This window comes from Prionailurus viverrinus, chromosome A3, assembly GCF_022837055.1.
Source record: "Prionailurus viverrinus isolate Anna chromosome A3, UM_Priviv_1.0, whole genome shotgun sequence".
NCBI classification, from domain to species: domain Eukaryota; kingdom Metazoa; phylum Chordata; class Mammalia; order Carnivora; family Felidae; genus Prionailurus; species Prionailurus viverrinus.
This window is the reverse complement of record NC_062563.1, coordinates 36,510,137-36,535,823: the sequence shown is the minus strand read 5'-3', so window position 1 is coordinate 36,535,823 and position 25,687 is coordinate 36,510,137. Positions and strand designations below refer to the sequence as shown.

The following is a 25,687-nucleotide window of genomic DNA, read 5'->3' as shown; positions in this document are numbered from 1 at the left end:
AAGCAGGTTAACAGTTCTAAAAAAATATTTCCACTTATCCTGCTCAAAACCCCATTGTGGATCCTCAGTACCCATCACATGATGGGAAAACTTCAAAGCCCTACATGAGTGGGGTCTAACCTGTCCTTCTGGTCTCACTCCCACTAGTCCTCCTCATGTAGAAATCTCCATTTCAGAGGGCCTGAGTGTGTTGAAACTTCGACCCCTCTTACATGTTCTATCTCGTAAGAGACTAGGGATAGACTTAAAAACAAACAAAAAATAATAATAATAAAGTCATTAATATTTATTCATTAATTCTTAAAATTTCTTATTGAAGTAAGTGATAAGTAGTCTGCTTCCCACTTTCTGGAAGGGGGAACTAAGCCCCGCCAGCCAAAAATCATGACATTGAAATACTAGCGGATCAGAATTTAAATTAAAAATGATCAGTTCAGGGTGCCTGGGTGGCTCAGTCGGTTAAGCATCCGACTTCGGCTCAGGTCATGATCTCGCAATTTGTGAGTTCGAGCTCTGTGTTGGGCTCTGTGCTGACAGCTCAGAGCCTGGAGCCTGCTTTGGATTCTGTGTCTCCTCCTCTCTCTGCCCATCCCACGCTCATGCTCTGTCTCTCTCTGTCTCTCGATAATAAATGTTTAAAAAAAATTTTTTTTTAAATAAAAATGATCAGTTCTATTCAATAATTTCTCTGTTTTGTCCTTCCATTTCTTCCTCTGAAAAGTAACAATACTAGAATGATGAATTTTGAACATTTTGGAGCCAGGTATTATATAAACAGAAAGCAACCTCTGTACACTTCTTCTTTGCTTAAGTCATAACTGAAACTTTTATCATTTTAATATTTAAATAAAGATTTAGGCAATAGCAATCTTTACTAGCCTTCATTTTAACAGACAGATACCAGGTTAAGTGGCTTATTTTACTAAGAGAATTGAACAAAGTGGAAAGCCCCAGTAAGAGAGTAATATATTTGAGTGACACTTAAAGTTTAAAAAGTATAGATAATTGTGAAGATTCCAAGAGCAAACCTCCATACAGTTTATTTTCAAAGTCCTTGTTTCATATCTTATATATTAAAGTCATCCAAGGAAGTTCAGTTAGAGTTTCTTTCCAATGTTCAGATCAGCTTGGAGAATTGTCATTAGCATCTGACTTTATTGTTGTTGGCTGGACGTGTTTGACATCATTTCCTCAGCAGACATCTTGACTTGGGGAAAGGAGGGGGGAAGCTGGCCTTGTCACACACCTAAGAAAGGCTCTGACAGCTCTGGGCTGGGAAAGCATTTTCTCGTGTACACACTTGCTCTGTATCCCAGGGACTTGGTGTGCATAAAGATGAAGTGATTCATGGTGTAACTGCCTGTCAAATCATTCTGGAAGCTCAATGAAAGTGCTGAGATGCAGCAGGAAAGTAAAGCCTGATGTGGCCCAGCTCACAGTTCTCAGGCAGTAAAACAGTGAAAATTGAAAAAAAAAAATCACAAATGTTTAGAAATACTCTCAATCAGTATTTCAATTTTACAAAGGCAACGAAGAAAGTTGTAATATTCATTCCTTAATTTTCATTCCTTCTCTAGGACAAGCTAATAGTGCAAAATGCTTGACAACCCAAGATATCAGCTTCTTACCAGTATTCTGTGAACTTCTGAAACAGTGGAGGCGTATCCCTCTCTTGAGAAAATAGGCTGTGATTTGAAAGCCATAACCTATAAGGTAAAAGAGGGTATCATTAGATTACAAGTTTGTTTGCCACTAAATCCCACAGCCTTCCCTAGTGCCTACCATGTAGTATGTGTTCAATAATTATTTAACAAATGAAAGATTAAAAAGAATCAATAGAGGGATTCACATGAGAGAAAGGGGTAAATATTACACTATGAGCTCTTCTAGGAGGACTGGCCAGAGCACCTGGTTGGGATTGTCTCCAGCGCCTTAAGTGGCTCAGTTACTTTATCTGTTACAATGAATTCAACCAAGAATTCTCTACCCAGCAAGATTATCATTCCAAACTGTATGAGAGATTAAGAGCTTTCCAGAAAAGCAAAAGCTAAAAGAATTCATCACCCCTAATCCGGCCGTACAAGAAATGCTAACAGGCCTTCTTTAAGCCCAAGAGAAATGGCACTATTAATTATAACAACAACAAAAAACATATATTAAATTAAAAATCTCACTGGAAAAGTAAAATATATAACACAGGTAGTGGAGCAAGCACTTACAAAACAAGCATGAAGGTTAAAAGACAAAGGTAGTAAATTTCCCTCAAATTACAATAATTAGTTACAGGCAGCAGAAAATGTAAAGATGTAAAATGTGTCATCAAATATATAAAGCATGGGAAAGGAGTAATACGGTAAAGTTTTGGAACGTATTTAAAATTAAGTTGCTATCAACTTAAAACAGACTGCTATTTACATATGACATTTTACGTGAACCTTGTGGTAACCATGAGGAAAAAATACATAATAAATACAAAAAGAAAATGAGAAAAGAATCTAAAGATAACACTAAAGAAAGCCATCAAACCAAAAAAGAAGAGAGAAAGAGAAGAAAGGAATAGAGAGGAACTACAAAAACAACCAGAAAATAATTAACAAAATGGCAATAAGCATATACTTATCAATAATTACTTTAAATGTAAATGGTCTAAAATCACCAGTCAAAAGACACAGAGTGCTAAATGGATAACAAACAAACAATCAAAAAACAACAACAAGACCCATCTATATGCGCCTACAAGATATTCACTTCAGAAGTAAGAACACAGACTGAAAGTGAGGCATGGAAAAAGGTATTCCAGGCAAATGGAAATGAAAAGAATGCTGGAGTAGGTATACTCAGATAAAACAACATAAACTTTAAAACAAAGACTGTAATAAAAAACAAAAGAAGGCATTACATAAAGATGTCAATCCAACAAGAAAATGTAACATTTATAAATATATATGCACCATACAAAGCAAACACTAACAGACCTAAAGGGAGAAATTGAAACCAATACAGTAATACCAGGAGACTTTAATACCCCACTTTCATCAATGGATAGATCATCCAGACAACATCAACAAAAAATTAAAACAGAAACATCAGCTTTAAATAACACGTTAGACCAGACAGACTTAATAGATACATACACTCTATCCAAAAGAATACACATTCTTCTCAAGCGATCATGGAACATACTCCAGGACAGATCACAAGTTGGGCCACAAAACAAATCTCAATAATTTCAAGAAAACTGAAATCATATCAAGCATCTCTTCCAACCACAATGGTATAAAACTAGAAATTCATTAGAAGAAATAAGAAAAAATATAAAAATATAAAGATTAAACAACCAATGGGTCATTGAAGGAACCAAAGGGGAAATTAAAAAATAATCTACAACCAGTGAAAATAAAAACAGGACATACCAAAATACATAGGATGCAGCAAACGCAGTTCCATGAGGGAAATTCATACCTCAAGAAATAAACAAACAACTCAAATAAACAATCTAGCTCTGCAACTAAAGAATTAGGAAAGAAGAACAAGCAAGACCCTAAATTTACAGAAGAAAGGAAATAATGATGACTAGAAGAGAAATAGACACTAAAAAGACAATAGAAAAAAAATCAATGAAGAAAGAGCTAGTTCTTTGAAAAGATAAATGATACCGAAAAATCTTAGCTAGACTTGCCAAGAAAAAAGACAGAAGAGAACTCAAATAAAATCAGAGATGTTACAACCAATACCACAGAAATACAAAGGGTTGTAAGAAACTGCTATGAAAAATTATATGCCAAAAAACTGTACAACCTTGAAGAAATGAATAAATTCCTAGAAACCTACAATCTCCCAAGATTGCATAATGAAGAAATAGAAAATCTAAATACACCAGTTACTAGTAAGGATATTGAAAGTGTACTGAAAAACCTCCCAACAACAAAAGTCCAGGACCAGATGGCTTCACTGGAGAATTCTACTAAACATTCAAAGAAAATTTAACACCTATCCTTTTCAACTCTTCCAAAAACTGAAGGAGGGAAAGCTTCCAAACATATTTTACAAGGTGAGCATTACCCTGATACCAAAACCAGAGCAAGGGCTCCACAAAAAAAGAAAATTAAAAGCAATATCCTTGGGGCGCCAAAGGTGGCTCAGTCAGTTGAGCATCCAACTCTTGATTTTGGTTCAGGTCAAGATCCCAGGGTTGTGGGATGGAGCCCCGCATTGGGTTCTGCAGTAAGCAAAGATCCTGCTTGGGATTCTCTCTCTCTCTCCCTCTGCCCCTCTCCCCTAAGGCATGCACATTCTCTCTCTAACAAAACCCTCAATATCCTTGATGAACATAGATTCCCAAATCCACAACAAATATTAGCAAAACAAATCCAACAATACATTAAAAGAATCATGCACCATGATCAAGTAAGATTTATTCCAGTGATGCCAGGATGGTCCAACATCTGCAAATCAATCAACACTGAACATCACATTAACAAAATTAAAGATAAAATCACACAATCATCTCAATAGATGTGGGGAAAAAGAATATCTGACAAAATGCAACACCCATCTAGGATAAAAACTCTCAATAAGTGGGTATGGAGGAAATATACCTCAGTGTAATCAAAACCACATATGACAATCCTATAGCTAACATCACACTTAATGGTGAAAAGCTGAAAGCTCTAACATCAGAATGAAGACAAAGATGCCCACCCTCACCACTTTTATTCAACATAGTCTCAGAAGTCTAGCCATAGCAATTAGGGAAGAAAAATAAATAAAAGGCATCCAAATCAGAAAAGAGGTAAAACTGTCTCTATTTGTAGATGACATGATACTATATATAGAAAACTCTAAAGAATTCACCAAAAAAACCTGTTAGAACCAATGAATTCATTCAAGTTGCAGGACACAAAATCAATATACAAAAATCTGTGGTATTTCTATACATAACTAACAAAACATTAGAAAAAGAAATTTAGAAAACAATCCCATTTACAACTGCATCAGAAAAAGAGTAAAATACTTAGTAATAAATTTAGCTAAGGAGATGAAAGACTTGAACACTGATAACTATAAGACACTGACAAAAGAAATTGAAGAAGATACAAATAAATGGAAAAATATTCTGTGTTCATGGATTGGAATTAATATGGTGAAAATGTCTATACTACCCAACATAATCTACAGATTAATGGCAACACCTATCAAAATTCCAGTGGCATACTTCACAGAACTAGAATAAACAATTCTAAAATTTGTATGGAACCAAAAAAGATGCCAAATAGCCAAAGTAATCTCGAGAAAGAAGAAAAAAGCTGGAGGTATCACACTTTCTGATTTCAAACTATACTACAAAGCTGTAGTAAATCAAAACATTATGGTATTAGTACAAAAACAGACACACAGACCAATGAAACAGAATAGAGAGCCCAGAAATAACCCACGCATATATGGACAGTTAGTCTATGACAAACAAGCCAAGGACATACAATAGAGAAAGGATGGTGTCTTCAGTAATGATGTTGGAAAAATCGGACAGCCACATGCGAAAGAATAAAACTAGACCACTATTTTATACCATGCACAAAAATTAACTCAAAATGCATTAAACACTTGAATGTTAAGACCTGAAACCATAAAATGCCTTGAAGAAAATATAAACTCCTTGACATCAGTCTTAGCAACATCCTTGTGGATCTGACTACAAAGACAAGGGAAACAAAAGTGAAAGTACACAAATAGGGCTACATCAAGCTTAAAACCTTCTACCCAACAAAGGAACCATCAACAAAACGAACAGACAACCCACTAAATGGAAGCAGATTTTTGCAAACTATATATCTGATAAGGAGTTAATATCCAAAATACATAAATAATTCATACAACTTGACAACAACAAATCAACCAACCTGATTTAAAAATGGGCAGAAGATTTGAATCAACATTTCTCCAAAGAAGATATACAGATGATCAACAGGCACATGCAAAGGTGCTCAACACCAATTATCAGGAAAATGCATATTAAAACCACAATAAGAAAACATCTCACATCTGTTAGAATGGCTACTAACAAACAAACAAACAAACAAAAACAAGAAATTACAAATGTTAGTGAGGATGTGAAGAAAATGGAAACTTTGTGCACTGTTGGTGAGAATGTAAACTGGTGTAGCCACTGTGGAAATTATAGTGGCCTCAAAAAATTAAGAACAGAACTACTGTATGACCCCTCAATTCCACTCTGAAATATTTATCCAAAGAATATGAAAACACTAATTCAAAAAGATACATGCACCACTATGTTTACTGCAGCATTACTTACAATAGCCAAGATATGGAAACAGTCTACGTGCTTATTGACGGATGGATAAAGAGGATGTGGTACATTTATACAATGGACTACTCAAACATAAAAAATAATGAAATCTTGCCATTTACGACAACACAGGTGGACCTTGAAGATATTAGGCTAAATGAAGTAAGGCAGATAAAGACAAATACTGTATTATTTCACTCATACATGGAGTCTGAAAAACCAAACAAATGAACAAACAAAACAAGAGTAGTGGTTATGGGGCGGAGTGGGGGAGTGAAATGGGTCAAGAGGGTTAACTAGACAGTGACAGATGTTAAACAAACTTCGTAGTGTATACAGATATCTAGTTATAAAGATGTACACCTGAAACTTACATTTAAAGGGAAGGGGGCATAGTCATTGTGAAATACTACCCTGTCCCTAAAATGTATAAACTACAACTACAGGCGATATCAGAAAAAAAAATCTCAAAAAAAAAAAAATGTCAAGTAAAGGAGACTGGTACAAAGGAGTATATTCCATATGAAAATGGAGACATTACCATTCATCTTATAGGGTAGCAAGAGAATTTCACAAAAAGTACCAGCACAGTTCCTTCTTCTCTCTCTGCTTTCCTCCCTCCCTCCTCTCTTCCTTCCCTTCCACCCACCTCCAGGTATAAACTACTCTGTTGATGACTTTCTTAAAAACATTAAGTAAAACTGTCCTACCAAAGAGGGTAAGCATCTCCAGGTTGTAAAACAACCTCAGAGACAGTATTATATCCATGAAATTGAAAGGGCCAGGTGTTATAAGAGGTGATCTCCAGGACCTTCAGATTTTTCAAAGTCCATGGTTATAATTGTTTTTGAAATAACTTTTATTTTAAAAAAATGCAAAGAAATTCCCACTTTTACATTCAGTAGACTTCTCACACCCCTGTAGAAGATCCGAACATCAGTGACTGCAGATTTGATGTCCGTCTACACAAGCTACAGCTTTGACAGCACAACTGCTTTAGTCATGGGGATTGTGAAATAAGAGTGACGTCTATGATAGCATAATCTCCAGATTTACAGAGATGAAATATATTTTTTCCTAAAACACTTGAAACAGATTGCATTTTGGTCATGTGCCTTTCTTCTGCTTAAAACGTCAAACAAAATATGTACACCACGGGCATTATTCTGAGTGCTTTAAAACAAATCCTTTATTCCTTAGGTCAGTGAGAGAGTAGAAGTGATTTGCACATCTGTTTATCTGTCCTACTGCTGTGGGAGGGGCTGGTGGAGATTGTAAGAAAGGATCTATGAATACAGACAGAAAAATTTTACAGTGATTTTGAAGGTAATGATTTATAATGTCAGTCTTCCAAAGGTGTGAATAACAATAAAATGCAGTTTGTAAGTCATTCTGCCTTTGCTGGTAACACTTACAGCTCTAGGTGATTAAGACTCGGATTTTCAAAAATCTTTTCCCTGTACAAAATATCCAGCAATAGAATGTTATTATCAGGAAGGGGCTAAATCTGAAGTCGACTATGAAAACTACAGTTCCAATTCAGGAAGCATGGTATCTGGAGATACCTTGGGTGATAAAGAAATCTTACTTGGTCAGTTAAGCAACAGTCTCAATATGTTTCCCTACAGAAAAAGAGAGCAGTATGGGGCGACTGGGTGGCTCAGTTGGTTAAGCGTCCGACTTCGGCTCAAGTTATGATCTCGTGATCTGTGAGTTCGAGCCCCGCATCGGGCTCTGAGCTGACAGCTCAGAACCTGGAGCCCTCTTCGGATTCTGTGTCTTCCTCTCTCTCTCTGCCCCTCCCCCACTTGTGCTCTGTCTCTCTCTGTCTACCAAAAATAAATAAATGTAAAAAAAATTAAAAAAAAAAAGAAAAAGAGAGCAGTATAAGAAAATTCTAAGTGATTTATGACTGAAATTACTAGGAGAACTGAGTATCTCCTATCCATCCCACCCCCCAGAATAGGATTATGCTAAAGAGAATCATTCCTAAACTGGGGACTTGTTATGATTTCAATGAATACCCCCCACCATGGCATCGACAAGAGAAATGGCAAACTTAACATGTAAAAAAGATTTTCACCTGCTTAATCCAAATTCCCCTGGCCATAGGAAACTTTATTGTTTAAAGAGAACTTGAAGAGAGATTAAACACAAAAGATTCAGTTCTTATGGCAAACTAATTTTGATATATAAACAGAGAAAGTCACTGCCACTGAAATATACTGACTCGAAATGCTTACAGAGATGTATTTCATTTATCCATAGATAGCAGGCAGTGATAAAGACTACATTCTTATCTTTGCTCTTTAATGTAATTAACTTCACAGAGTTCAGCAGGCCACTGAGATTTCGTCCTTATTCAGAGCTAAAGCAAAGTTCCACTATTCTCTACAATCAAACAGCAACTTGGCAAAGAATCCAGGAGGCCCTTTGCTTTTCCCTTCTCCGGGCCTAAACCGCAAGCATGCTAACACTGGTGTTCTAAATGCACAGAACTGGAGTCAGTAGGAGACTCGGGTTGGGGGACAAAATGGAAATCGTAAAGTGAGAATCTTTTCACTCGAAAACTACCTGACAATGGCATTCTGAGATTCTGAGGCACTTGTAAATCACATTTAAGTATGTCTGTTTTCTTGCCAGCTATTGTGGTCCTCCTAAATCTGAGAAGACTGTCTTTAGACACAGGAAGAGACTGGGACTTAGAAGGAAAATTCTGTTGTGGAATCATCTTTCTACCAGGAGTCTTCAGATATGTGTATTTCTAGACATAATCTATATTTCTGCACTGCTTAATGTCATTTGACATCCAGTACTAACAAGAGTCTACCTTCTCCCCTGGCCTCCAAGCAGCCCCCAAAGTCTCCAGTTTATGCCTCTGGCATTCCAAACGTTGTAAAGAGCTGCTGCTTTATCTTCGCACAGACCTCCCAACCTCCGATGGGGCCCGAAATGATGATCTGTTACCACATTAACATCTTCTGACTCACCTGGTAGTTCATCAAAGAGAATTAAGTCTCTAAGAAAAGGAGGAGGGGTAGGGACTCGGTAATATTAATGAGAGAAAGGGTAGTCCATGTTTTAAGGACAAATCAGAGTTCTACTATTTTATTTCATATTCTGTCTAAATAAACCGCTCCAAAATGGCTTTATTAGAAATTCAGAGACTTCATGAATAGAAATGGGAAAACAACAACAAAAAAATCAAATATGGGTTGAACAAATTCCACCCTGGCTTAGCAGGGCGGTAGATTAGTTTTAAGTAGTTGTAGTGAGTAATAGTTTTTAAGGGAGTGCTCGTGTATTTGGGTTGTTCTATTTCATAGTCCCAAGACACTGAGAACAAATATCCAACATGGAGTTTTTACTGTAAAACTATCCAGCTTCGCTTGTTTTCCAAGAGACTCATAGCCAAAGTGATGTGAACTTCCCCTATGCTGTCAAGGCAAGTCCGTGGTATAGCACATCACAATGAGAAGCCCTCTCCCACAGCTCTTCTGAGACCGCGTGGAGCCTGGGAAAATGCCTCCAAGTGGCCTGCTGAGCCATCAGGACTGCAGGACAGGTAAGCACTGCTTCCTAACTGGCCCCACCCAACACAGCCTGGCTCTCCTCCAGCCAAGCCTTGTCCCAAACAAGGCAACCTCAAAGTAGGAAGACCTATTTTGTCCCATAATACTTCTCTCCCTGAGATGACCTCTTCATTATCAGTAACATTACTGACAATGACGAAAAATGTCAAACATCCAGAAAAGTAGAAAAACAGTGCCATGACCCCCCAAACCCCGCCATCTAAACTCAATAATGGTTAATATTCTGTCATGTTTCAAATACATATTTTGCAAACCATTTCAAAATACATTAGATGTCATGACACTTTACTCCTAAATATGTGAGCACAGACTCACATATAACAAGACATCCTCCTATATCACCAAGATAGTATGATCAAAACTGAGCATGACATTATTGGTCTGTCAAATAACCAGTCCATACTCAAATTTCCCAAACTATCCCCAAAATGTGTATCAACGAACCTCCTCTTGAATTAGAATCCAACCAAAGATCATGCATTGCATTTGGTTATGTCTCTTACATTCCTGTAATCTAGAATAATGTCTCCCTTCCTTTTATTCTTAATTATGACCTTTTAAAGGGATCAGGTTAGTTGTCCTGTAGAGTGACCTCCATTCAGAATTTGCAGTTAAAAAAAAATAAGATCTCAGTTGCCTAAATACAAATTTTCAACCTGCATGCTCTGTTACAATGCCAGCCCTTTATTAGTTTTGACAGCTTCCTTTAAGTTCTGCAGGAAAGAGCAGGTTCAAACTAACACTGTAATTAATTCAAAGTCTGGAACACAAATGACTTGAAGATTTAGTCCTAAAGATAATTTCAAAGAAGTGAGATCTTAAATTTATAAACACTTAAATTTTTAGCAAAGGTAAGCAGGTGGGGTAGGGGTCTCATCCTTGTTCTAAGAAAGGGCACTTTGTGACAATCAGATGACTGTGTGCTGACCTGGAAGCAGCTCCACACTATGTACCAGTTCAGACTTGTGACTGTTTCCAGTCTGAGGTCATGAGTCAGCTCTCATTCTCCATCTGAAGACCTGGTGAGATTTAATAAGAGGGTAGGAAGAAAGGGGCTGATAGCTACTGAGTACTGACAATGTCGTCGTCCATGCTAGACTAGACCAGGAACATATACAGCCATTTTAAAAAATGAAGAATATGTGTGTTTTAAAGCTATTTCATTCAGGAAAAAATGAATTATAACTCATTACTTCTGAAACTGTCCATTCAGTAAGTCACATCTGTCCTTATAAGATGGCCAAGGGTAGAGAAATCACAAGTGTGATACCATCACTTAGAACATATACAGGGAGGTTGGGTGTGAGATGGAGACTTTGGAAAAGCCCTTATGGAGCCCTTTGAAACATGTTATAGGCCTAAGTGTGATCTTCACCATTGTTGGTGATGGGTGGGGTTGGGGACAGGGGTTGTTCTGTGGGAACCAAAAAACAAGTCTTACCATAAGTTTAAGAACACACACACACAGGATCCTAGTTTAAGACCACAACTGGGAAACAATTTGGGTGGGTAAGTGGAATATTTGGTCCTGGGCTAAAAATTTCACTTATTACCCAAGATATTTAGAGACTCCAAAAGGATCCCTTGAGATAACATTTCACGTTCTTAAATAAGGACAGTACTGGACGCTGAGTCACAATAAAGCTATGTCTATTTGAGGCCAAAACAAATGGGGCAAACTAGTTAGTTCCATGAAAAAAAAAAAAAACAAAAAACCAAAACCTACGAACAAAATGATTACTTGAGGCCAAATTTACTTAGAAAAACAATTTTCTACCTGTCACTTCATTGGCTTTGTATGCAATACCACTAGCCCCATGTGCTATTAATTTTACTATCTATGGGACCATCAGAGAATGTTACCATTCAGTGAGAAAGCTCAGGCAGACAAAAATTAGAATAAAACAAATTGAAAATTATCACTTTAGCTTTCTTTCCCATACTGCTTTCCTATTTTTTTTTTGTTTATAAAAATATGCCCTTAACATCAGGTATGAAAACCATGTTTAGATAATGTTCAAGCACAGACAAAATGATATTCAAAATGATGGCTCCCACAATCATAACTCTGCCAGACGATGCATAATAATGAGGACGATAGAACTGGGCACTTATGAAAATCTCAAAGTTCCCTACAAAACCCTTCACTCACCTTTAAATAACTATGCATAAAAGAAACAGAGATTTTGTTTATTTATTCTGAGAGAGAGAAAGAGTGCAAGAGGGGGAGGAGCAAAGAGAGAGAGGAAAAGAGAGAATCCCAAGCAGGCTCTGTAGTGTCAGCATGGAACCTGACATTGGGCTTGATCTCACAAGCTGTGAGATCATGACCTGAACCAAAATCAAGAGTTGGAAGTTTATTCAACTGAGTCACCCAGGTGACCCAAGAAACAGATCTTTTATTTCTAAATGAGGGAGCTGGTTGTTTGAACTGTTGGCTGTTCAAGCAGGCCGCTCTTGCAACAACTTTCAAACTTCCTGTGTATAAGATGAGAAGCGCCAGATGAAGCATATCCTCTGTGGCCTCCCTCTCTTGCAGGGGGTCCATTCCAACTCTGAGATTCTATGACCATGTGCAATGAGAAAAAGAGTTGATGAACCACTGGACTATTCGAACAGGATTGCAGAATCACAGGACAAGAAACATCTTTGAACAGCCCTCTAGCTCACTTCCTGCTTATTAGCCAGGATCATATTTAAATCATATTTTAAAAACACCACCAAATGCCAAATGAGAAGACGCCAAACCTAGGCATGTGTGACTTAATTCTTCCTTTACCATTTGAATTGAGATTGCAAACTTTGATGCTTTAAAGGACAAGACAGTAAAAAGGCTGGGTTTGGACTCTGGAAACCAGAGAAAGCACATGCCTTGTTAAAAGGGGACAGAAGCTATTGAACTCCAGCATCAGCTGCCACTGGAAATCAGGGCACCAGGGTACCAGGTTTTAGGCCTTTCCAGAAAAGCTAAATATCTAAATTTTTATATGAAATCTCCCAAATTTTAAATTAGCAATGAACTAAAATATAGCAGTCCAAGTACAGTTTTTCTGAGGGCAGCTTCAGCTTTGCACCACCAGTTGACAATTTGTAATCTAAATTCCTCGCACTGCAGTTGAAGTTCATTTTCTTGTGTTCTGCTTTCAGCAGAGATGAAAGAAAGCTGGCTGTTACCAAATGCTTGGAGATAGGTAGTCAGTTTCAATCTAGTCATTTATTCTAAGCTAAATAAACCCAGGTCCTTAACCTCACTATACAGGACATGTTTATCTACATTTAAATCATTCTGACACCTCTAAGTCCTGACATTAAAGATACACAGCTAAGGGTTTGACTCAATGTGGGGGAAAATGAAAAGATTATACAATTTTAGAAATCATTAATTGTATGAATGTCTGTAGTTTAAAAATCACAAAACTTACATTTTTTAAAAAAAGGACTTGGAAGGTTTGAGTAAAACACCAAGTTCTGGGTTGGAAGGGCTAATTGTTATAAAGATGTGCATTGTTCCCATATTTATTTATTTAACAAACATGTACTGAATGCCTATTACGTACCAGACAATTCCAATCAGAATCACAATGAAAACATTTTTGTGTGTGCGTGGTAAGAGTAGGGAGCAATTTCAAAGTTGCCAAATTAATTCTAAAATTAATCTAGAAGAATAGACAAATAAGAACAGCTACATGAAAAAACTCAAAATGAAAAAAAAATTCTAATTCAAAGTAATGTATATATAATGTGTTTTTAAAAAAAACAACTAGACAAAAATAAAAAGGTTTATAAAGTTAAATCACCAATAATCCAACCACCCAGAAACAGTTACTTTTGTCACCTTGACTTTTGATGACCTCCAGAACTTTTCTGAAGACATATAAACACACATATATTCCTATTTCTTTTTACAAAAATGCAATCACATGACAAAAGCTGCTTTATAACCTGATTTTTCTTTAAAAAACTCAATGTACATGAACTTTGTGTATGTTACCACTTAGGAATCCACTTTCACTCTTTTCCAATTTAATATTCACTAGAAGACAGTTCCTACTGATCTGTAAAGCCGATTCTGCCATATACAGGCCTCTCTCTTTTTTAATGTTTATTTATTTTTGAGAGAGATACAGACAGAGTCAGAGCAGGGGAGGGGCAGAGAGAGAGGGAGACAACAGAATCTGAAGCAGGCTTTAGGCTTCGAGATGTCAGCACAGAGCCCGACAGTGGGCTTGAACCCACGAACCACGAGATCATGACCCAATCTGGTCAGACATCTAACCTAATGAGCCACCCAGGCACCCCTAGGCCTCTCTTTTAGAGTTATTTTATTCCATTGACTTATCAGTCAATATGCACTGTATTAATTACCTAAGCTTTATTTACAATAAACCTTAATATCCAGTAGGGCAAGTTCCTTTCTTGACCCTCAAAGCTGTTTCTAGTCCTCATCAAGAATTACTCCTGGTCCTTTATGCTTTCCTATAGCTTTTAATGTTAGCTTGTCAAGTTGCATGAAAAAATTGAGAGTTTGATTAGAAAGGCCCTGAATTTATAGACCAATTTGGAGACCAATGGGACTTCCTATATATTTGACATGGCAGACCTCCCAATTATTTTTGAGGACTTAAAAAAACGTCTTTCAGTAAAGTTTAGAATTTTTCTATGTAACATTCTTGCATACTTTATTAAGTTTATTATGAGGTACTTCCTATTTTTTATTGTTGCCATCACATATATTGCTTCCTAAAAATTACATTTTCAAATTGTCTGCTGTTGCAATTGACTTTTGTATGCTGACCTGCCACTGAAAAATCTATTAAACCCTCTTATTAATTCTAATAATTAGTCACTATATTTCCCTTAGACTTTTCATGATACTTTTATTCTTTATTTCCAAATTTCCCATCTGTATTTTTTCTCCTGACTTATAGTTTGGGCTAGAATCTCCAGTAAATGTTGAATATTGTTCCTAGTAGGAATCGCTGTGGTACCCTTGATTATAAAAGGAACACTTTTAGTGATTTAGCAATGAGAACAGTATTTGTTTCCATTTCACCTAAGTTTTCAAATTTATTAGCTTTTGTAATAGGCACATCACAGATTTGTGGCTCTGTCCTTCAGGACATGCAGTGAACTGCTTTCTCCTACAATGTTTATGTAGACTATCTTCTGTTCTATATTTTCTATTCAGCATTTGTTTGTAACAAACATTCCCCTCAAATTTGTAACAAACAAATCCCCTCAGTTGGGATTTGTATCCCATTTTACAATGTGCTAGGTCTTTTTTCAATTTTTGATGTGTTCACTTGAGTCATGTACAAAAACAGTAAATATTCCCAAAGTTTATCAATCCTGCTATCTCACAGTTCTTAAATAAACCACTATGAAGTTTAAGTAACCACCAACTAGTCTAGAGTCTTTCCAAGGCCCAATCATGAGCCCACTGCTCATATTTAAATCACATGGGGAGTCGGAAGCTCCAAGGCTGGGGTCATTTTCAACTCTACAGATTCTTGTATCCCTAGCACCCAAGAATCTGATGTAGATCTGGGAAAGTGCCAGACACTTGTATTCTTTTTAAAGGGTTCCTAGGGATTCTGATGCACAGTTCAGGTTTGGAAGTCACTGCTCTAAATCTTATTTTATTGATCTACTGGTATGGAATTAGTAGCAAGAGTCTTGCTAGAGTAATGGTGGTGGTACATTACAAAGTTCTTGAAGATAAACACAAAATGCAAGTCCTATAAGTGAATATAAGAGAGAAATCACCCTCGCTCCTTAAACACAAACAAAGAGGCCTCTAGCAGGAGCACTATAGCAACAGTGAAGAGGCATAGGGAGAAAGCTAATTTCTAAGGCACTCAAGGCCCAAACTACCAAGGCAATTTATGAGAAGCCAATGCATATTAGCTCAATTATTATCGCCTCTCTGGAGGATTTCAAAGAACAAGTCTCATGCCTCCTTTGTTTTCTTTTCTCTCTCTCCCTCTAACTGCCAGGTGATCTACCTTTTCACAGAAAAAAAAAATCACCACATACTTTTCATTTTTTATCTTCCACAAGTCCCTACAGTTCACCTAAAATGTGCATCAATTTGATATGTAAAAATTAAAGTGATAGGTATGCAATGACTTATAATCGTAATTAAGATGCTAATCAGATCACACACAGACTCAGATTAACAAGAAATGTACGATGTTTGCTATGACTCAGGTTTTATTATTTCCGAAACACTACCTTGATATTCCTGTCTTCACTGTCTAAACAAGGAAAAACTTAGAAGAATGTGTAAAGAGAACTTTTTAATGTTGTTCTGCTTACACAGTATTTACTGATAATATAAGTATCAAATGAACAAATAAAAAATACTGGTTAATATAAAAAAATCATCAAACAGAACCTCCACCTTCATCGTATACACATTCTTACCATGAAATTAAGAGAGATATAACAAGACATGTGCTTCCCAATGAGTGGCAACAGGAAATACACCCTATCTAGCACAAAGTATTCTTGCATAAGAAACAACAACATACAAGGGATCTGACCTCATTAAGAGTGTGGGTCTGACTACCAGTTTACAGGAAATACAGGGGCTGGAAGAATATTAACGCCACCATGCAGATGCAGCCAGCCAAACCCAAAATGTGGGATATTCCAGAGGACACTTGACCTAGTTTCTCTGATAAGTAAACAACAAGAAAAAAAAACAAAAAAAAACAGGAGGGATGTTCCCCTAAGTTCAAAGAGATAGTCACCTATTGTAAAGAGAATCAATCAAATGCAGTGAATGTGTGGACCAACCTTGTTTGAACCCTCATTTGAACAATCCAACTATAATAGAATTGAAGAGATAGAGAAATCTGAAGACGGACTATATATCTGATGACATCAAGAATTTTTTTTCTCCCTTGGGACGCCTGGATGGCTCAGTAGGTTAAGCATCCAACTCTTGATTTTGGCTCAGGTCATGATCTCGTGGTTTGTGGGATTGAGCCCTGAGTCAGGCTCTGCACTAACAGTGTGGAGCCTGCTTGAGATTTTCTCTTTCCCTCGCTCTCTGCCCCAACCCGACTCGTGCACTTGTGCACATCCACGCTTTCTCTTTCTCAAAATAAATAAACATTAAAAAAAAACCTTAATGGCACTCTGCTCATTAAAAAAAAAAAAAGAAAACTTAGGGGCACCTGGGTGCCTCATTCGGTTAAGCATCTGACTTCAGCTCAGGTCATGATCTCTCAGTTCATGGGCTAGACACCTGCACTGGGCTCTGTGCTGACAGCTAGGAGCCTGGAGCCTGCTTCAGATTCTGTCTCCCTCTCTGCCCCTCCCCACTCGCACTCGGTCTCTGTCTCTCTCAGAAATAAACATCTTAAAAAATTTAAAACACCTTATTTTTTAGAGTCAAATATATTGAATCACTCATGTGTAAAATATATGATATCCAGGATTTACCTAAAATTATGTGGGAGTGGGGGGCAGGAAGAACAAGTCAGGGGATAAATGAAATAACATTTGGTCATATGTTAAAAATGCGATGCTGCGTGATGGATAAGAGGGGACTCATTGGATAATCTATTGTATGCATCTGAAATTTCTAGTAAGTTTAAAAACAAAAGAGAGAATTCTTTGAAGACTTAAATTAAAAAAAGAAGACCATAATTTGATGAAAACCTTCAAGAACCTTAAGCTGATGCATTTTTTCTTTTAAATATTTATGTTAATATCATCCTTCTTTCAAAGTTTCAGAACATAAGTCACAATTAAAGTTTGCTTTTCTAATTTTCTAACTTTGAAAATAACATTTTACAAAAAAATGCAAAAGCATTCTTTATTGTGTTGTGAATTATAACCATAATCTTTAGAATAATTTTTGTAAGTAGATAACAATTAAAAAGCAACCTAAACAGAAATGATCTAATAGGTGATTGTAAAGCTCTCATCTTCCTTAAGCCTTAAAAGCAAGCACACTATCGCATTTAAAGTAGGGATGGTAACCTCGTTCTTTCATGACTACTGGCCCAAGTTGAAAATGTAACTGATTATAGAAATAGGTATACATATAGATACATATACATAGTCTGCAGGTTCAAGCCATACTACCAGCCTGTTACATATGGAGTAAAAAGTGCACCATACTTAAAAAAATATATAGCCTTGCAGTAAAAGGAGCACATGTCCACAGGGCACCTGGGTAGCTCAGTTGGTTAAGTGTCCAACTTCAGCTGAGGTCATGGTCTCACGGTTTGCGAGTTTGAGCTCCGTGTTGGGCTCTGTGCTAACAGCTCAGAGCCTGGAGCCTGCTTCAAATTCTGTGTCTCTCTCACTGTCCCTCCCCCATTTGCGCTCTTGCACTCACACGCTCTCTCTCTCTGTCCCTCAAAAATAAATAAACATTTAAAAAAATTTTTTTAAAGGAGCACATGTCTAAAAGCAGAATTGGGAATCTGACAAAGATAAAGGAGACCCTCCTGCTAAAAACACACAAAATCTGGGTAAAAGAAAAACATGCTTAAGTACATAGCAGAACTCAAAAGAAACGGAAATATCAAGGAAATACCAGAAATGGAGAGGTAAAGAGTAGGAAACGAATGGGCTGACACTCTAACGGCCTATAGAAAAGCTTTAGATCAGACATACACAGGAGAGGACCCAGTCTCCACTGCCCCGAGGAGTAGACACTGCTCCATCACTCCACAAAAACCCCTTTCTCTCTTGATTTGTGTGTTTTTCCTTTTGTTGAATGCTGAGAACTCACCAGCCCCTGAGGCTCCACAAAAGTCTCTCTTAATGTTTCATTGTCCCAAATCTCCCAGCTTCTTGGATACCCATCCCACAGAACTACTTTTCTTCATGTTGTTCCTCATTCCCATCTTCCAAAGGCAAGCATTTTTAGGGTGCCCCTCCGCTCTCGGTCACATGACTGGAGTGGAAGCCAGCCACAGTCCTGCCTTCTTTTCTTCATAGAAGCTTTCTCTCTTCCTTTCACTGGTTTTAGTAGAAGGTTCATATGATAGGAGGCCTTTACACTTGGGACTTGAAAATACTGGACAGTGCAGTGCTTTGGAGTCCCTGAGAGGGAGTCCTGGAGATGCCAGTGAGGCACTGGAGCGGGATGTGAGTTTCAAACTGATACTCACCTAAGCAAGGGCATCAATGCCCTGTGTATATTTCCTTCTGTCTTGTGCACTGCACCATCTGTCCCACTTCCTGCCCTGGCCTCGTCTTCTTCACTGGCTTGCTATGTTTGTCTTCATCTCTTCTCAGTGGCATACCTCTCCATGGCCTCTCCCATCACTGAGGTTCTACAAGAAGCTTCTCCTGCTTCTTCTCAGGGTCTTCCTCCACACCAGCCCTGTCCACACCTCCTGTTATCACCTCCCCCCTCCTCAGTCTTGCCCTGGGGTCTACTCAAGCTTACTCTCCATGGGTCTGCTTTTCCTGGTCTACCTGCCCTATACCCCTCCACTCTGCTGATTCCCATCCCTGAAACCGCTTCCCACGCATTGGAGCAAAAGCCTTACTTTCTTCTCAGCTCTCTTCTGAAAATACAGCTTTTCTAGAAAAAAAGTTCTCTGGGCTCAGGAAAAATAGAAAATTCCTTAGAAACGGAAGGAAGGCCAATATTGTTAAACAATAGTTAAAGGATGATGGTTACAATGTAAGTGCTACAACAAAGACCTGCATTGGGAGCTGTGGGGGCCAAGAAAGGGTATGTCTCACTAAACAAGGGAGAGTAACAAACTAAAGTGGGGAAGGCCATCCCCAAGGAAGGGAAGCATCTAAGCAGAGCCTGGAGGCATCAAGAGGACCATGCTGGAAGGGCTAAGAATGGTGGGCACTGCAGGCATGTCTGTGTCAGACCACAGCTGGGAGGCAGATGAAGCTTAGAGTTCAGGATGAAGAGATGAAGTACAGAGGACAGATGGGGAGGGATAAGCAAAGGTGCTTGGACTTTGACATGTAGTCAGCTTTACAGCCTAATGTAAAGGATTTTAACAGGAGTTACTGAGACCCATTAGCATCCCCAGTCATACCTTACAAATACTGATGATTCACTGCGTGTTTCCATTAATATGAAGATCTTGACTAAACTGAGGATCACTTTTCTCCTCACTGATTTGGTTAAAGTGGAATACAGTTGATGAATTTGTCGAAGAGTATAATTTAATCTAAAAATCCTAGAAAAAATCTTTGGCAAAATTATTATTTTATTAATTCATTAAAAATAAGGTGCTTAGGGGCGCCTGGGTGGCGCAGTCGGTTAAGCGTCCGACTTCAGCCAGGTCACGATCTCGCGGTCCGTGAGTTCGAGCCCCGCGTCGGGCTCTGGGCTGATAGCTCAGAGCCTGGAGCCTGTTTCCGACTCTGTGTCTCCCTCTCTCTCTGCCCCTCCCCCGTTCATGCTCTGTCTCTCTCTGTCCCAAAAATAAATAAACATTGAAAAAAAAATTAAAAAAAAATAAGGTGTTTATAACAATTTTAAATGATGTTTACACTGATTAAGTTAAAAGAGACACTTGATCCAGATTAGTGAATGCCAGCTCTAATCCTGCTGGGAAAAAAATAACATAACATTACTAGAAAGCTAATTAAAATAGGTTGGTACTGGCCTAAGGACAGACATGTAGAAATAGAACTGAGAGTCCAGAAATAAATCCTTGCGTTTACTGATAACTGATTTTCAATAAGGGGGCCAAGACAATTAAATTGGGATAGAAAGATCTTTTCAACAAATGGTACTGGGACAAATGGATAACCACATGGAAAAGAACAAAGCTGGACCCTACCTCATATCATACACAAAATCAACTCATTAACTCAGATCAAAGATACAAATGTAAGAGTTAAAACTATAAAAGTCTTAGGAAAAAACACAGGCATAAATATTCATGGCTTGGGATTAGGCAATGGTTTCTTAGATATAATACAAAAAGCACATGCCACAACAACAAAAAATTGAATAAATTGGACACCATCAAAATTAAAAACTTCGGTCCATAGGAGAAAAATTTTGCAAACTATCTATCTGATAAGGGACCTGTATCTAAAATATGTGAAGAACTCCTACAACTCAGGGCTCCTGGGTGGCTCAGTTGGTTGAGTGTCTGACCAGCTCCGGTCATTATCTTATGGTTCATGAGTTTGAGCCCCGCATCAAGCTCACTGCTGTCAGCGCAGAGCCTGCTTCAGAGACTCTGTCCCCTATTCTCTGCCCCTCCCCATCATGTGCTCTGGCTCTCTCTGAAAAATAAATAAAACATTTTAAATAAATAAATAACCCCCTACAACTCAATAATTTAAAAAAAAGTCAATTTAAAAATGAGCAAAAGATTTGAATAAGATGTTTCTCCAAAAAAATATATATAAATGGCAGATAAGTACTTGGATACAGGGTAAACATCATTAGCCATCAGGGAAATGGAAATCAAAATCGCAATCAAAGCCACTTCATACCCACTAGGATGACTATAATCAAAACGACAAATAACAAAGTCTTGACAAGAATGTGGAGGAAATGGAATCTTCATACACTTTTGGTAGGAATAGCAAATGGTACAGCTGCTTTGAAAAAGTCGGAAGTTCCTCAACATATTAAACACAGAGATAACAAATTACCCAGAAATTCCATCTTTAGGTATATACTCATGAGAAATGAAAACATATATCCACTCAAAAACCTGTGCAAATATTCATAGTAGCATTATTCACAATAGCCAAACAGTGCAAATCCAAGTGTCCCTCAACTGATGAATGGATAAACAAAATGTGATATATCCACACAATGGAATATTATTTGGCAACAGAAAGAAATGAAGTACTACCAGTAAATGCTTACAACCTGGATGAACATTGAAAACAATATGCTAAGTGAAAGCCAGTTATGAAGAACAACATATTGTAAGACTTCATTTATATAAAACATCCAGAGTAGGAAAAATCAGTAGAGACAGAACTAAATTGGTAGAAACTCTGGGATGGGAATGGGAAGGATGCTGGGGTAAAATGGAGAGTAACTGCTAATGGGTATAGAGTTTCTTTACGGAGGAACAAAAATGTTCAAAAAGGGGTTCTGGTGACAGTTGCACAACTTTGTGAATACATAAAAGCCAATAAATTGTAAACTTTACCTTTTGATAGTTTTTTTTAAGTTTATTTTTATTTATTTTTTTGAGAGAGCAAGCAAAGGAGGGGCAGAGAGAGAGGGAGAGAGAGAAAATCCCAAGCTGGCTCCACGCTGTCAGCACAGAGCCAGATGCGGGACTCGATCCCAAGGACTGTGAGATCATGACCTGAGCCAAAATCAAGAGTCAGACACTTAACTGACTGAGCCACCAGGTGCCCCTAAACTGTATACTTTAAATGAGTGAATTGTAGGGTATATAAATTATATCTCAATAAAGCTGTTATTAAACAAACAAAAAAAGAATGGGATAAAATGCTATTCAACTAAATTGGTGGGAACTGTCAGTGTTCTTAATTGTGAAATCCCCAAATTAAATTAGAAGAATGCTCTCCTCTAACTGAAAATGTCAGAGACTTCTAAAATGGGGTATATGACTGGTTGATCATGCTGGTAAATGCTAAGAGGCTACACAGAAAAAATGTTCCCCATCATTTTACTAGATTCATCAAATGCCATCTATGAGCTTTTGATGTGTGAATTCTATAATTTTCCAATAGTAGGCCTCCTTGCCCTACAGTTATCCTAATTAAATTTCACTGGTGTCTTTTAAGAATACCATATACAATTCCAAGTCCCCAAAGTTTATTCAGTCTAATTTTTACTTTTCTAAAATACTAGAGGAATGGGGTGTCTGGGTGGCTCAGTCGGTTGAGTGTCCGACTCAGCTGTGCTGACAGCTCAGAGCCTGGAGCCTGCTTCAGATTCTGTATCTCCCTCTCTCTCTGTCCCTTTCCCACTAGTGTGCTCTCGCTCTCTCTCTCTCTCTCTCTCTCTCAAAAATAAACATCAAAAAATTTATTTTTTAATAAAATAAAATACTAGAGGAAAAAATGATTTAATAAGCTGGAAATGGGGGGGTGGGGAGCATGAAAAAGCTTCCTCATAAGAGAACTATTTATAAACTCTATACTTTTGCTATTAAAAAGTATTTTACTAAAATAAGGATAAACTTGCACACTGCAAAAATTTTAGTCTTCCAAAAGTTCACATTACCTTGAAAGGAAACCCAGAAGCTGTTTTATTTTCAAATATATCTTAAGAAGAAAGATTTCCTAAGTGTTTCAAAAATGTTTTCTATTTAAGAGAAGCCTTTACAAGTCATTCTTTAAATAATGAGAATTTCTTTTCCCCCAAGGGAATAATTTCTACTGCAGTGTTTCTAAGAATATACAGGGTTAAAACCGTGTAAAATAGATTTTCTCACAGTTAGGGGAGAGTGAAACACCGCAAATAGGAAACCAGACAGCTCGGGGGTCAAAACACTACACTTCCAGGTCAGACTTCTGGTTGCAATTAAGTAAAATTCCTGCAAATATTTGTAAGGAAATCATATTTTTGGTGTCTCCTTTCAGCCCTTGTAACTTCTTACTTTCTTTAACAGCAACTTGTATTTGTGGGTATATACATATGTATATTATTTATTAAAGACACACAGAAATACAAGAAAACATAAACATTTAGGTACATAACACACCAACCTATGACCCCAGAATGGCAATTTGATCTTGGACTCAAAGGTAAAATGAGCATTTGTTCTAGGCTTCCATTTTTTTATGTTTCAGATTATGTGGACCCAGTTTTGTTTTTGCTTGACACAGACATGGATAATTTGGTTCTCAAGACATTTCACAAAATAGGTTAAGCCAAGTTTCCCATTAGATTGCATGGTTCATGATCAAATAGTTAAATTTGAATCTGACTGGAGTTTTGGCTGTAAGTAATAACAGCACTGTGTTAGAACAACAAATGTAAACAAAGTCCACAATTAAATGTACCTGAGTAGTTATTAAATATGCTTTCTACTCAACTCCCTGGGAATAGCCCAGAAGCTCACAGCACTTCAAAAAAATACCTACCTCAGAAATCTGTGGTGGATTCAATGACAGACAGATATTCCCGGTTTTAGGTGTTATTACAGTGAGTATAAAATTATTTTGATTAAAAACAATTAAGCAGTAAACTGAGAATCGTAACCATAAAAAAAATATTTTCATTTTAGATTTTCCACTTTCACTCTATTAGGGTGACATGTTAGGGAATTTGAAAATGAAAGCACTCTGGTTTTTCATCATCATTTGGGTTGTAGTCCCCACAATTCCCAAGGTATTTAGTTAGCGAATCTCAGTCCCAAAGTGTTAAACCACTGCATGTTCTCCTGAACAAGGGCCTCTTCACTCGTCTGTCCTCTGTACCCTTTTAAAATCAAAGGGTTTTTACAGATATTTAGACTGTTAGATAACTACTATTTTCTCTCTCAAGCTTCTTAATGGCTATTAAATATTAGTGATGTGAAACTCAATTACTACAAACTCTTGGCATGTGACTGGAGAGCCCAGCCAAAGGAAAAGAATTTAAAGGGAACAGACAAGTTGGTAAGGGCTACAGGCACTTCCCAGACATCGGAAGGGTACTGCTGTAGCATAATGCACATAAAACTCCCAAGAAATGAATAGTACATGCCAAGGCAAATAGTTTCCACTCTACCTTGTCATCCCACACATTAAAAAATTATATGCAACCCCTAGGAGAAAAGGCCACTGCTTTATGAGTGGCAGCGGGAGGGTGGGGCAGAGGCGCTTTTCCTCATTAGTATCTGCCCAACACAGGAGAGGTGGCCACTTGTTACGACTTTATCTGGGAGGTACCAGAAGAAAGTGGAGCTTCACAAGAGTCTCACTAGCCTTGTGCCCCCCCCACCTCTCACCTCAATATATAAGTGCGTAAAAATCACTTGCACAACACAAAGCCAGTGCCACATGGAACACGTTCCCAGAATGCTGGGAGAAACCACAATTTTCACTGGGTGAACCAGAGAGAATTACAGGCCTCCCATTCAGTTGTCACCATTAGAAATAAGGTGACAAAACAGATCCCCAAAAGAAACATTGTTGTTGTTGTTGTTGTTGTTGTTGTTGTTGTTGTTTTGTTGTTGTTGTTAAATCTCAGCCCTGTTATCAGTTGAAAGGCCAGTGACTTCCTCTTCCATCCCTTCTCCTCTGGACCCCAGAAGGGCAAGAGTGATGACCAGTTCTACCTGACCACCAAATGGAATCTGCCTTTGGAATGAATATCTGGTAATAAATCATCAGTCTTCACAGAGCTGGTAAATAGGCAGGGCTCTCAGCCAACTAGGACAACTCCTTAGGAGAAAAAAAAAAAAAAGGTCTTGCAATCACTGTTTGATGACAAAGATCTTTCTGGAACGCCAGAGTCCCAGGGGATTTGGTAGACTGGTTTTGAACTGCCCAGTTCCAGAATATGCAGAAATGTGGGAGCCTTGAGTCTGAATGTAAATGTGAACATGCAGACTCAAAAGGAATACTGGAATTGCATCACCAGGAAAGCAACAGAACTGGCTTTGTAATGTGAAACTAAGCAGTGGCAATATGGACCTTGTTTTATGAGGGAAAAATCATTGCCTTTTTGGTGTGCGTGGTAGGAGGTTAGGGGAGAAGAGTAAGGTGGGAGAGATGGAAGCAGCTTACTCACAGGCCAGTAGGATCAATCCAGTAAGGTTCACGGTAACATTGGCAAAGTTTTCCAGGTGGTTGAACTGAAGTGTGATAACCTCTTGGTGTGGCAGAAAGAATCCTAACCTGTTTT

The 25,687-nt window shown here is 37.8% G+C and overlaps 1 protein-coding gene across 2 annotated transcripts in view; it reads right to left on the bottom strand.

The window, feature by feature from the left end:
• The window catches only part of SLX4IP (SLX4 interacting protein), a 182,079-nt gene that overhangs the window by 23,820 nt on the left and 132,572 nt on the right, over positions 1-25,687 (bottom strand). For both annotated transcript variants that reach the window (XM_047851847.1, XM_047851846.1), the window contains exon 5: positions 1,629-1,706. In XM_047851847.1, coding sequence (XP_047707803.1) covers positions 1,629-1,706 — 78 coding nt within the window. The remainder of the gene's footprint in view (positions 1-1,628; positions 1,707-25,687) is intronic.